This window comes from Solanum tuberosum, unplaced genomic scaffold, assembly GCF_000226075.1.
Source record: "Solanum tuberosum cultivar DM 1-3 516 R44 unplaced genomic scaffold, SolTub_3.0 scf00208, whole genome shotgun sequence".
Lineage (NCBI taxonomy): Eukaryota > Viridiplantae > Streptophyta > Magnoliopsida > Solanales > Solanaceae > Solanum > Solanum tuberosum.
Window position 1 is genome coordinate 1,026,923 of NW_006239132.1, and position 13,352 is coordinate 1,040,274.

The 13,352-nt window shown below is 33.3% G+C and overlaps 2 protein-coding genes across 2 annotated transcripts; both read left to right on the forward strand.

Moving 5' to 3' along the window:
• The first annotated feature begins 590 nt into the window (after window positions 1–590).
• Window positions 591–7,039, forward strand: LOC102596919 (importin subunit alpha). The gene is made up of 11 exons (XM_006355779.2): window positions 591–970; window positions 3,292–3,388; window positions 3,513–3,604; window positions 3,696–3,827; window positions 4,121–4,306; window positions 4,394–4,557; window positions 4,654–4,732; window positions 5,648–5,776; window positions 5,912–6,039; window positions 6,120–6,487; window positions 6,709–7,039. The coding sequence occupies exons 1-10, from the start codon at window positions 758–760 to the stop codon at window positions 6,481–6,483; spliced, it is 1,584 nt and encodes a 527-aa protein (XP_006355841.1). The 5' UTR covers window positions 591–757; the 3' UTR covers window positions 6,484–6,487; window positions 6,709–7,039.
• Window positions 7,040–11,044: 4,005 nt separating this feature from the next.
• On the forward strand, window positions 11,045–12,414 carry LOC107062193 (histone H1-II-like). Its single transcript, XM_015312553.1, has 2 exons — window positions 11,045–11,157; window positions 12,161–12,414. Exons 1-2 carry the CDS (start codon window positions 11,098–11,100, stop codon window positions 12,326–12,328), a joined length of 228 nt encoding a protein of 75 aa, XP_015168039.1. The 5' UTR covers window positions 11,045–11,097; the 3' UTR covers window positions 12,329–12,414.
• Window positions 12,415–13,352: the final 938 nt, after the last annotated feature.

The window sequence follows — 13,352 nt, forward strand, 5'->3', positions numbered from 1 at the left end:
AGTGTGTTTTTTTTCTTGTTACTATTCCATCCTTCCATTTCCAAAAATAGTTTCTCATAAAATAATTCTTTTACTTTTTTTTTTTGTACTTATTGAAAATTGAAACACGCAAATCAAATGATTCACACATTTTAGAGTTTGGAAGTAAGGATTAAGATATTTATAGTATATTTACTGATTTGATATAAATACTGAATTTCCATACAAAGATTAGTATAGTAAATCTTATTCTCTTCATTTCATTTTATGTATCTTAATTTATAATTGGATACGAAATTTAAAATATAAACAACTTTTTTGAATTCTAAGTTAAAACCAAGAAGAAAAATTATTTAACTCTTCCGACGCCTCATCAGAGATTATAATTTATGAATAATGGGATTAAAAATTTACTAAATAGACAAAGATTATTATTTTTTTTTGAAAAAAAAAGATAATATTTTATTTTATTTTCAAATTTTATCCGGCATGAGATATCTCATCTCACTAATTAGAAAAACGAAGCAGTGGCAATATAGTAGATAACGGCATAATAAAGGCTACTTTCCAAAAGCACAGTGGTGGTTGAAACAAAACTTTTTTTTTTGTAGAAACAAATCAATTTTTTTCCAAACCCTGATTCCTCTCTCTATTGTCTTCTTCCTCATTTTCCTATTTAACAAAACTCAAATTCTCATTTCGAATTCCTCAAACTGAATTTTGTTCGTAGAGATTATCGATAATTGATTTGAGTTCAGAATTTTGATTCACCAGAGCTATGTCACTGAGGCCGAACTCGAGAACGGAGGCTCGCCGGAGCAGGTACAAAGTTGCCGTCGATGCGGAGGAAGGACGGAGAAGAAGGGAAGATAACATGGTGGAGATACGGAAGAATAAAAGAGAAGAGAGTTTGCTTAAGAAGCGTCGTGAAGGTTTACTACAAGCTCAGCAGTTTCCTAGCACTGCTGCTGTTTCTCACCTCGATAAGAAGGTATAGATTTTTCCAGTTGATTAACTTTTAGTTGCTTAGCTACATATATTTTGATCGAATTTGGTTGTTTGATTTGAATTTGCAAGTGCGATCAATGTTTACTCGGTGTGTGTCCTTATGAGCTTAATTCGGTACTTTGAATTTTTCGTTTAATTACTTGCTTCATTCAGTTCTAAACCTCAATTATGCTTAATTGATTCAATTATTTATTTGAAGTTCAACCGTGATCAGTGTTTACTCGGTGTTCTTTCTTATGAGCTTAGTTCGGTACTTTGTATTTTTCGTTATTTAAATGCTTTATTTAGTTCTTAGATTCAGTTATGCTTATTGAATTCAATTATTTGCTTGAATTGCAAGTGCATCAATGTTTACTCTCGGTGTTCATCCTATCTAGCATAATCGGCTACTTGTATTTTTCGTTATTTAAATGCTTCATTCAGTTCTTAGCTTCACTTATCCTTATTGGATTCAATTGTTTAATTGAATTGCAAGTGCGATCAAGACTAATTCATCTTTAATCTCTTTGAGCTTACTCAGCAACATGTATTTTTTGTTAACTACTCTCAGCCCAGTGTTTTGGACTGCAAAATACAGGCAACAAGGGTCTGCCTTACCAAAGTGCAGCACCAATTAATACCAAAAAATTAAAATATTTAGTTGCATATATAAATAATCAAAATCTCAATAGAAGTAACTTTGAAGTCTGAAGAAGAAGAAGGAAAACGAAACCGAGGAAGAAGAAATCTGAAGAAGTAACTAAATATTTATATATTTAGTTGCATATATAAATAATCAAAATCTCAATAGAAGTAACTTTGAATCTGAAGAAGAAGAAGAAGAAGGGAAACGAAACAGAGGAAGAAGAAATACATAGTGGTCGAACTTTGGAGTCGCTGGAAAAGTCTGACCGGTCACTGCCTCACTGGAGAAGTCTAGTCGAGTTGGCGAGTTGGAGTCACAGTTGCAGTTTAAGAGTGCAACTGTGCAAATTTGGAAAGAAAACCCTAAAATTACCTTAGCTTTTAAAACCCTATGTATATATTTTTTGAAATAGGTAACTTTCATTCAAAACCCTAAATTGGTTGCCTTTTTTTTTTTTTACGAAAATACAAAAAGTGCCTTTGTCGCCATGGCGTTGCCTTTTGTAGATCGCCTCGCCACAAAGATAATAGGCGCTGAAGGGTTGCCTTACCTCACCTCTTGCCATTGATGATGAGGCGATCACCTTTCACAACATTGTCTCAGCTGTATGATGATACAGATAGTGTCATAGGAATCAGTTGTTTTATTTGAATGGCAAGTGCTATCAATTTTTACATGGTGTTCATCATTTCCAGCTTAATTTGCTACTTGTATTAATTACTTGCTCTATTCAGTTCTTAGCCTTACTTGTCCTTATTGAATTCAATTGTTTATTTGAATTGCAAGTGCGATCAAGACTAATTCATCTTTTATCTCTTTGAGCTTACTCAGCAGCGTGCATTTTTTGTTAACTACTCTCAGTCGTATGATGCAGATATTGTGATCGGTTTCAGTTGCTTTATTTGAATTGCAAGTGCTATCAATTTTTACTTAGTGTTCACCATTTCCAGCTTAATTTGCTACTTGTATTAACTACTTGCTCCATTCAGTTCTTAGCCTCACTAATCCTTATTGGATTCAATTGTTTATTTGAATTGCAACTGCGATCAAGACTAGTTGGTATTTATCCTTTCTAGCATATATTTTCGTTAATTACTTGCTTCATTCAGTTCTTACGCTCACTTATCCAATCCTTATTGCATTCAGTTTCTATTTGAATGGCTAGCACGATCAATGTTTACTCAGTGTTCATTCTTTCTTCATTCAGTTCTTAGCCTCATTTTTCCTTGATGGATACAATCTTTTATTTGAATTGCTAGTGCAATCAATGGTTACTCGGTGTTAATCCTTTCGAGCATAATTGGGTACTGTTATTTTTCGTTAATTACTTGCTTCACTTAGTTCTTAAGGATAACTTTTTTACTTGTTAGAGAAGCATAATATTTTTGATAGTTAGGTATGAAAGCTGAGGAGTTTAAATATACAGTCTGCTTTGTTTCTCCCTTGTCCGCAAAACAAAAATGACACAACCACTATTTGAAGAGTCAAGCAAGTATTTGAAAAATTCTATTTAAGAAAAAGGAAGAAATCTATACACTGAAAAATTAGATTAGTTGACGTCTACTTCAAATACAATCATCCTTATAGCGATGGAGGAGTAGCATTGTGCCAAAAATAATATCATGTTGCTCTAGCAACAGACTTATCTGATTTGATTTTATTGGTTTATAACCTTTCAGCTGGAGACTCTTCCTGAATTGATTGCTGGGGTTTGGTCTGATGACAGCAGTTTGCAACTTGAATGCACAACACAGTTCCGGAAACTGCTTTCAATTGGTCAGTGTTGCTTTGCTTTTTTCCTAAATGTATTTCTGTTTGATCACCTTGACAATGAATTTTTTCCTCTCTGTATATTTGTGTCTTAATTAGTATGCGTTTTCACTTCTGGTTGTTTTGGTAGAACGCAATCCTCCTATAGAGGAAGTGATACAGTCTGGGGTAGTTCCTCGCTTTGTTGAATTTCTTGCTCGAGATGACTATCCTCAACTGCAGGTTTTTTTACAAAATCTATTGCTTTTTTCTTTTTTGTTTTGTAGTTCATCTTAATTTCTAATGTTTACATCTTTGGCATCCTATAATCTAGTTTGAGGCAGCGTGGGCTCTTACAAATATTGCATCTGGTACATCAGAAAACACTAAAGTTGTGATTGATTATGGTGCTGTTCCAATTTTCATCAGACTTCTAAGTTCACCAAGCGATGATGTCCGTGAACAGGTAAATCTTTAAATATAAGAGTGCTAGGCTTTCATGTTTCTTCTTATAATTGTCATAATATTATGTCTATTTTTTCTAAAAAAAAATTGGGGGTACGGGAAGGAGAAATGGGGGAGGGGATTACAAAGTGGAAATCAAACCCTCACCGACAAGATGGAAGTTCAAGTATTCAACCAACTTAGCTACTAAGATTCCCTTGATATTATGTCTATGAAGCACCAAATATGCCAATTTATTTCTGAAAAGTTGAAAGTTCTTTTATTTTGATGTTCTTTTTTTTCTTACTTTTATAGGCAGTTTGGGCTTTGGGAAATATTGCTGGTGACTCGCCCAAGTATCGTGACCTTGTGCTTGGCCATGGAGCTTTAGTGGCATTGCTGGCACAATTTAATGAGCAGGCAAAGCTATCTATGTTGAGAAATGCTACCTGGACATTGTCAAACTTTTGTAGGGGAAAACCTCAGCCGCAGTTTGAGCAGGTTTGACTTTAAAGATAAAGTTTGTTTAATCTTTTCAGATATTTATATTACTTTTGAAGATTATGCCTTTTAAAATTCATCGCGCAGACAAAAGCGGCACTCCCCACTCTTGGTCGCCTTATCCACTCAAATGATGAAGAAGTCTTGACAGATGCATGCTGGGCTCTTTCGTATCTTTCTGATGGAACTAATGACAAAATCCAGGCTGTTATTGAAGCTGGAGTGTGTTCCCGCCTTGTTGAGCTGCTACTGTGAGTCATAGATCTTACTTTGGGGGATTTGTCTTAGGCTTTCGATATGTTAAAATCATATGTTTCTTACTGCCTTCATCTTCTTTTTGTGAGTAGTCATTCTTCACCATCTGTTCTCATTCCTGCCTTGCGCACTGTTGGTAACATTGTAACAGGAGACGATATCCAAACTCAGGTATTTATCATCCTCCCATGTACAATATATATATAAGATTCTCTGCTTTAGCCAATTCTTCATGTTTGATTTTTTTTTTCCTTCTTCTCGTTCTTAAATGAGTCGCTGTGTAAACATGAATTCTCAATATCTAATCCATCAGTACGTCAGATGTATCTTCTTCTTCTTTTCGTTTAGGTAAATTATTGCAGATCAGATAAAAAATATACTTGAATCTAGCTTTAGTCAATGATAATTCAATTTTTGTAATAATTCTGATAGTCAACTATATCATAATCATAATATGAAAGAAAAGACGAAGTAAAGATTGGGCTAGTCAATTAGTTCTCATTAATTTTCTACCATGTTTAAGAGAGGTTGCTAACTAAAGTCTTCGCTAATTGTCATAAAAAAAAAGTCTTCGCTAATTCATCCGTGCACTTCAGTTTTCACATTTGCCTACCTGAGTAGGGGGTTAGTGGTGTTTGACTGTTATGATTATTTTTAGAATAAACTTTCCATTGCTCAACTGCCCACTGGGATAGTGTTGCACCACATAATTCTGTTGCAACATATTTACGGGAACAAATGGTGTTCCATCTCTATTTGTTCTGTAGGGGAAAAAATAGGGTAAAGGTTCTAAATTTTTGGTCCCTGAAATGTAAGATGAGTGAAATTGAGTTAACTTCTTTGCTATCCTGTTATTCTCCTACCAAGGTGGGGAAGCTCTAATAGGGCATATTGTACTATGGCAGAGGTATGCTCTCTGTCAGTGAGGAGTTATTTGCAACCTTCCATTTTTGCTACCTCTCAGACGTAGTGGAAACACAATGGACTCAAAAACTACATCTTTTGGTTGTTGAAGCAAATTATGTCCTACCTAATTTATCAGCTGGATTCTTTTTTGGTGGACATTGATGAATCCATATTGTTTAGGTTATGATTGACCATCATGCTCTTCCCTGCCTTGTTAACCTGTTGACGCAAAATTACAAAAAAAGCATTAAAAAGGAAGCTTGCTGGACAATCTCGAACATTACAGCTGGTAATCGAAATCAAATTCAGGTACATTGTATGGTAATTGACATTTTGTGCTTCTTTTATCAATTGACAGACAACTGAAAATAAGTGAAGAAAGAGAACCTTTTCAATGTGATTCAGTTATGTATAATGATACTGAAAGGGGTTTAATTGAAATAGATCGTGATCGAGGCTGGCATTATTGCCCCTCTTGTATATCTGTTACAAAATGCTGAATTTGAAATAAAGAAAGAGGCTGCTTGGGGAATTTCAAATGCTACGTCCGGTGGAAATCATGATCAAATCAAGTATGGTTCCTTTAGCAAATTCAGTTTCATCTGGTTAACCTTACATCTAGTTTGAAGCCAACATGTAAATTGATTTCTAGGTTCTTGGTGAGCCAAGGTTGTATAAAACCATTGTGTGATCTTCTGGTATGTCCTGACCCAAGAATTGTCACAGTCTGCTTGGAAGGGCTTGAGAATATTCTGAAGATTGGGGAAGCTGATAAGGATCTAGGTAACACAGAAGGTGTGAATGTTTATGCCCAGTTAATTGACGAGGCTGAAGGTCTAGAAAAGATTGAAAACCTCCAAAGCCATGACAACACTGAAATCTATGAGAAAGCAGTGAAGATCCTCGAAACTTATTGGTTGGAGGAGGAAGATGTGCAGGTTTCATTAATTGAAGATCAATTCGAATTTGGAGGGGCCGATATATCTCTTCCATCGGGAGGATTCAACTTCAGTTGATGGGGTATGTTATTGTTCCCTTTTTTTTATGATTATTTCCTCTCTGATGACAACGGTTTCCTTTGAAGACTTTTGTTCTTTTGAGCACCTGTTTTATGGTGTAAAATATTTAGCATTAGGATGTGTTAAATGATGTAAAACTAGTCAACCTTGCCTTTGATTTAGCAAAAATGGTTTATTGCAGTTAAAACTTGTGGTAGTTTCTGAATGTTTGATTCTTTCCAGGTTTGGCTAGCAGGTCAGTGAGTGGTTTTAAATTGGAGAAACATCCTCTTTAAACAATGTGTAGAGAGAGTTGTCATCTATTTGGGGGAGGTTCGGATTTTACATATATTTTCTTCTATTTCTTGATGGAGTTGGTGTTGTATAAGTTACCTTTTTCCCCTAGATATATTGGTGGTGGTGGATATATATATGTATACATGTTAATTTACAAGTCATACCTGGGCTCTCCATGACATTATTTGGTGTAAACATACACTTGTTTCCATCTTTCATTTGGCATTATCATAGTAGTTGCTTTCTGGCTTAAGAAGAGGTACTTCATTTACAAGAATGAGGTGGTGAAATTACTACCATTATGGAATGTGTTTACTTCTTTTGATCATTTGCTAAATTAATCTGCTATATTTATATGTTCATTTTAGGGTTTTGAGGAGATAGGTACAAAAACGATGGCTTTAGAGTTTCTTGGTCTTCTTACCCCTTAGGTTGATTTATACATTTCCAGCTGAGTTCCCAAGTGGTCCTCAAGCCAACCAAATTCCACATTATATAAAAAAGAAGTAACAATATGCTAAGTGTACATTAATATTAATGAAATGAGTTTTAAGTTTTACGTACTAATATGGTAAAAATCTACTTACAAAGAAATTAAATGGCATTCTTAACATGTTATAAACCGTTAAATTAATGTAGTGGAAAATCTTAAAAAATATTTACACAAACTTGAATTCTAGAGAAGTTAGTATCTCAAAGAAATAACAGTGCACAAATACAATATTTTTGAAATTAATCGAAGTTATGACTCCATCCTTAATTCATTGTAGAAGTACATGTGTACAACAATGAGAATGTGCTAATTCTCACAGCCACGTTATTTTTACAGCACCAAAAGTTGAAAACAAAGTAGTAGTAATAATAACAGCTAGCTTTTTCATCAATCAAGATCCATTCTTTTTTTATGGAAATAATTGGGACCCCCCAAAATTATTACTACTCCACTACTTGTTGTTCATCTACTCGATCTCTTATGCCTTTCTTTCTTGATATCTGCACATTGTACAAAACCTGAAAAATATAAACTTCAATTTCATATAAAATACTAGTCTTGTTTAGAGGGTTCAAAATTAAAGCAAGAAGAAAATTGCAACACCAAAAATGAGACAAGGGTGTTTTTTTAGTTGAATGGATTTGGAGGTAGGTGGTGGTGGGCTGTGAAAATAGAAAGGAAAATATGGTACAATTGGATTTGGGGGTGGTGGAGTTGGGTACCCATAAGGGTTATTATTCGGTGGCGGATAGTTTCCGCCACCACCATTGTTCGGGGGTGACACATAAACTGGTGGCGGGGGTGGGCAAATATAGCCAGATGAAGAGGGTGAGGGTGGGGGTGAAATTGGCTGACAAGGGTTGTCACAAGAAGAGCACATTGTGCAAGAAAGTTGGTCTTTGGCCATAGCTTGAGAATAATAGTGGTCGAGTGAAATCAAGAAAAGGAGAGTAAAAATATGGAAAATGAATTGAGAATGTGGGGGTGAGGGAGTCCCCATTTTATTTTTTTCAAGAAAATTATCAACTTTGTTGATTTGTTTTACTCAAAGATGGGCAAAAAAATTTGGGGATATATTATGAAAAGAAAGCAGAAGGAGAAGAGTAGCTTATATTATGTCACTATACAATATGCAAGAGTTTGGTGAATGAGTGAGTAGAAACAAATTTATGATTTAAAATGTAGCAAGTGTGTACACAGTTACACACAAATTAGAAGAGAATTCTAACTTGAATAGTCATGTATATAACTTTTTTTTTTGTTTTTTTAGTATTTGATATACTCTCATTGACGTCTGACTATTTAACGTAAGTCTGAAGAAAACTTTCCATTCAAAACTAAAATTCAATTTTTTTTTGAGAAATTATGTTGGAAGATATAATTAAGGAAATATAAGTATATTTGTTTAATCGTTTAAGTGGAAATAAATTTGTTTCAAGGTCGGATAGTAAATGATACAATATCAATATACTCTCATGTGAGAAAGTGTGCAGAAAAAACCATAAATATATATGTTGGGAAGTGTTTTTACTAATAAAAAAGACTGATCTGTAGAAGCCGAGCTAGTAATCTGCATGTTAATTTGATCGAATTCAATAAATTTTGCTTAAAAAGTATATTCATGCTAATAAATTTATTGACTTTATTGAGCGTTTAATTCTTCATATTTTAAATTTTCTTTAGTGAAAATTCAACTGAGCGATACCATGGGAGATTGCATGTGTATTGATGACCGCACCTTTTTTCAATTGTTTATTTTAATGACCAAAAATAACAATACGCACATTACTGTACAATTTTTAATACAGTGCAAGGTTGGCACTTTGTCTGGGCTGCTAGCACTGAAATTTATATTTCATATATCTTTTTGTCACTATCTAAATATTTTTTTGATTGCTATAATGAAATTCCATGGAAATTTAGTTAGCGGTAGATTGAGCTTCTATTTGATTATAAATTTAAAAAGTAAACTTTTTCCTAAAAAATAAATGAAAACATTATCATTTGTTCGTAAAAATAATAAATGTATTTTCTGATTTTTTTAAATAATTTACTGATAACTATGCGAATTTTCACCTTATTGATAAGGTTCGATCCGTTAAACCCTTCCTTCCACCTAGTTTGGTATGAGCTTCATTATTATACATCACATCATTTCCCTTTGTATTGCACTTGTATAGTTCATTTCATATTAATTAGTTATTATTGTTTCTATTTTATGTCATTCTGTAAAGTTACATTATTGTTTTGTTGCATCAAATTATTGAAGAAGTTATACATTTATTTTATAAGTATTTTCTTATTAGGTAAACCGAAAACCGAATATTTAAAAACTAAATATCAATTAATCTAATCGATAATACATAAATCGAAGTGATTGATGCACACCCTAATTTAAGGCATCTATTTAATCTTATCTTTAGATCACTAATGCATTTGAACTATACTTACCTTTCACCTTCAATTCTGAGATTATAAATTTAAGTAATCGAGAAAATAAAAAATAGTTGGGGAGGTAAAAATAAAAAGATTAGAAAGAATAGGTATTTGGATGGTAGCTAGTGAGAATTGGAAAGATGTAAAAATAATGCACCAATGACGTGGTCTTTGTCTTGACAACCTCACCGACAATGACAATACTTCCTTTTAACACTTATCGCTTATATTCAGTTGCGGAGTCAGAATTTTTAATAAGAGGGTAGAACTAAACATACGAACTAACCGAAGGGGGTTTGACATCTATTATATATACATAAAAAATAATTTTAACTATATACAAATAGTAAAAATTTCCGTCGAAGGGGCTTCGGATGAACCCCTAACAGAAGGCTGGCTCCGCCCCTGCTTACATCGTCCTAAAATACTTATCACATTTCGTTTTTCAAAATTTAATTAACTATTTTTTTGAAGTTAAATTAATTTAATATTTAAAAATTATACATAAAAACTCTTAAATCTTAATATGTTGGTTATGATACATAATAAAATATGATAAATATTTTGAGACGGGTGAAATAATATTATATACTCCTAATATGATAGATAATATAATATATTGAACTCTTCACAAAATGTGGTTAAGGTATTACCTTGGAAACATAAGAGAGATACTCAGTTTCGAGAATCTTGTGAAAAAAAATAAAATTTCAACGCCATTCACCTAAATCAAGGGACTATAGTTCTTTAATCATATGATATTCGTAATATACTGATCAGTGATCAGATTAATCAGAATTTAACTACGCAAGGGGAAAAAGTTTTGCTATAAAAAAATTATAATTTTTAAAATTCGAATTTGAAATATTTGATTAGAGATCTCATTTGTCCCACAAAATCACCACATCCATAAATGGTATTTGAAGCAAATTTTCCGAATAATACTTTGTCAAATTAAATGTTCTCGCTAAATACTTCCTCTGATTTGATTTATTTGTCGTACTTTCTTTTTTATTCTGTATAAAAATGTATCTATCCTCTTTTATTTTTTTTTAAAGCAATTTTTTAATTCCAAATTTCCACATTGCATATGCAAGACCACAAGAATAAAGAACATGTATATTTGACATATCTTTAATTCGATGTATTTTGTCAAGTGAAGATCAAGCAAATTGAAACGTAGGGAGTCCAAGTTAATGGGCCTTCAAATGAACATAGAGCCCAATTGAGTTGGAAGACAATTTTCAGCCCATGATAAGATGAATAGAGTCCAAGCCCATACCCAATTCCCTCCACTTTCAATCCGCCAAAATGAAATTTGAATTTAAATTCAAAATTTCATCCCAAAGAATGAAACACAATGAAGGCTTCAAGTTTCATCTCAGAGAAAATAGAGAACAAAATCCATGGCAACCGCAATGAAGGCTTCAAATTCATCTCCAAATGTTCATCCACCTTATTTTCAGGTACATTCTTAATTTATAGAGCTTCACACTTTCATTTTTGTTAGATTCGATAGTAAATGCTTGTATACACCGTCAGTGATGTGGACTATGATAACTGGGTTTAATTGATCCAAATTTTGCGTTAGACAATTCATAATAGATTATGAACCTATAATTAATTTCACAAGTGTAATCGGTTTGGTGTTTATGACATGGAATTTGGACGAATCATATTCGAATTTCGGATCGCCTTTGTATGATGTATTCATCATGCCTTAGAAATTCGAGTTTCGAATTCATATCTAAACGTCCATCCACCATATTTACAGGTACAGTTTAAATTTTTTAGAGCTTCATACTTCATTTTTTGTTAGATAGATTCGATATATAACCGGTAAATGCACATATACCAGGTGGGCGATGTAGACTATAATAACTGTGAATTTAATTGATCCAGATATTGCGGTAGATAATATATTATGAAACCGTAATTAATTTCCAAAATTGTAATCGGTTCGGTGGTAAGAACATAGAGATTGGATCAATCAAATTTAAATTCCGGGCATTCATTGTGCTATAGAAATTCGAGCTTCGAATTCATTTATGGATTTCAATCCACCTTATTTTCAGGTACTTTAATTTGTTCTTTCCCTTCTCCCCCAAATCTGAAATTTGTAGAGCTTCACAGTCTATTTTTGTTAGATATTAGATTATGAACTCATAATTTCAAATGTAATTGGTTCAGTGGTAAGAACAATGAAGACAAAATTGATCAAATTTAAATTCTGAATTCACCTTTGCATGCACCTAACAAGCTCCCATTTGATCATAAACTTTGAAGTTGAAACTTGAAAATTTGAGTTTTGAAGTTGTGTTTACTTGGAAAAAACATGAAGTTTTTTGAGGGGAACTTCGAAATATTTAAAGATCATATTGTCAAAATCTGATCAAATTTCAGGGTCAAACATTAGCTTAAAATTATGAACTTTCCTTTAGTTTCTGCTAATGTTTTGTGTTTCTGTAGATGATCACAGAGGCAATAACATCACTGAAGGATCGAAATGGTACGAGCCAACCAGCAATAGCAAAGTTCATGGAAGCTAAGTACAAGGAATTTCAAGAAACTCCTCTCTGTTCAGTTAAAGAAATTCGTAGAGTCGGAGAAGCTATTCAAAATCAACAATTTCTATAAGATTTCAGCTAATCCCCACAAGGATAAGATGGAGAGGCTTAGCCAAGTAAAGACCCCAGAAGCATTGAAGAAGCATGTATCAACTACTCCAGGTAAAATGTAACAAATGTAAGAGTTGGATCAAATTTGGGCTGGTAAAAACTAGTAAGACTAATATACATGTCATAATTCAGCCGTCCTGATAATGTTTGAGTCAAAATCAATTGGTCGAGATGGGTCAAATAGCAGATCTGTCCAACTTGTTATGTTATCTTATAGAGAGGTTTGATAGTATTAACTTAAGTCTTCCAATGCAAGTAATTTTCAATCTCTAAATTTGATTTTTCATATTTGGGTCTTTTGTTACATGTTAACTCACCAAGTTACAGTATTTGACTCAATAGTTTGATAAGTCATTTCACGTTCAATCTATTGGGTCAATCAAGCCAACAAATGAGTCATAACTCAACTCGTCTATATTTGGATGGACTACTGAATAAATAGATTGATTTTGCTACTTCAGCTGCAGGTAAAACTGATGGCAAGATGAAGAGATTGAGCCCAGTAAAAACACCAGAGAGGCTGAAGAAAACAAAGGCTCTGACACCCAAGAAACTGAGGTCAGCAACTTCTGTCTTCTCTTGTCTCAAGTATTGGGAGCTTATTATTTTCAAAAATTTCCTTAAGAGCTTTATAGTATTTTGCTATAGTTTCTTTACGTCCGTTATTTCTTTTATCGACCTATTTTGACTGTTTTCCCTTGAGCCAAAAGTCTATCGGAAACAACCTTTCTACCTCTCAATGTAGGAATAAGGTATGTGTAGAGTTTACTCTCTTTCGATCTCACTTGTAGGACTACATTGGGTATGTTGTTGTTGAACCTTATACCTATTAGAGTGATACTTATGGTTACCGCCACTAAGGGTTATAGTGGGATGAATATGGTTAAACGAGATTCTAGGTTCGAGCTTTGTGAATGCATAAATTTCTTATAAGGGAGCACTTTCTCTTTCCAAGGTTCTACGTGACGTGACCGTGAATCTAG

What these genes read in the sequence shown, in the direction of transcription:
- LOC102596919 (XM_006355779.2), top strand. Translation starts at nt 758, where the DNA reads ATGTCACTGAGGCCGAACTCGAGAACGGAGGCTCGCCGGAGCAGGTAC. An exon ending in CCGGAAACTGCTTTCAATTG is followed by an intron (nt 3,389 to 3,512) that starts GTCAGTGTTGCT and finishes TTGTTTTGGTAG; the next exon opens with AACGCAATCCTCCTATAGAG. An exon ending in CTCAGCCGCAGTTTGAGCAG is followed by an intron (nt 4,307 to 4,393) that starts GTTTGACTTTAA and finishes TTCATCGCGCAG; the next exon opens with ACAAAAGCGGCACTCCCCAC.
- LOC107062193 (XM_015312553.1), top strand. Translation starts at nt 11,098, where the DNA reads ATGGCAACCGCAATGAAGGCTTCAAATTCATCTCCAAATGTTCATCCA. An exon ending in TTCATCCACCTTATTTTCAG is followed by an intron (nt 11,158 to 12,160) that starts GTACATTCTTAA and finishes GTGTTTCTGTAG; the next exon opens with ATGATCACAGAGGCAATAAC.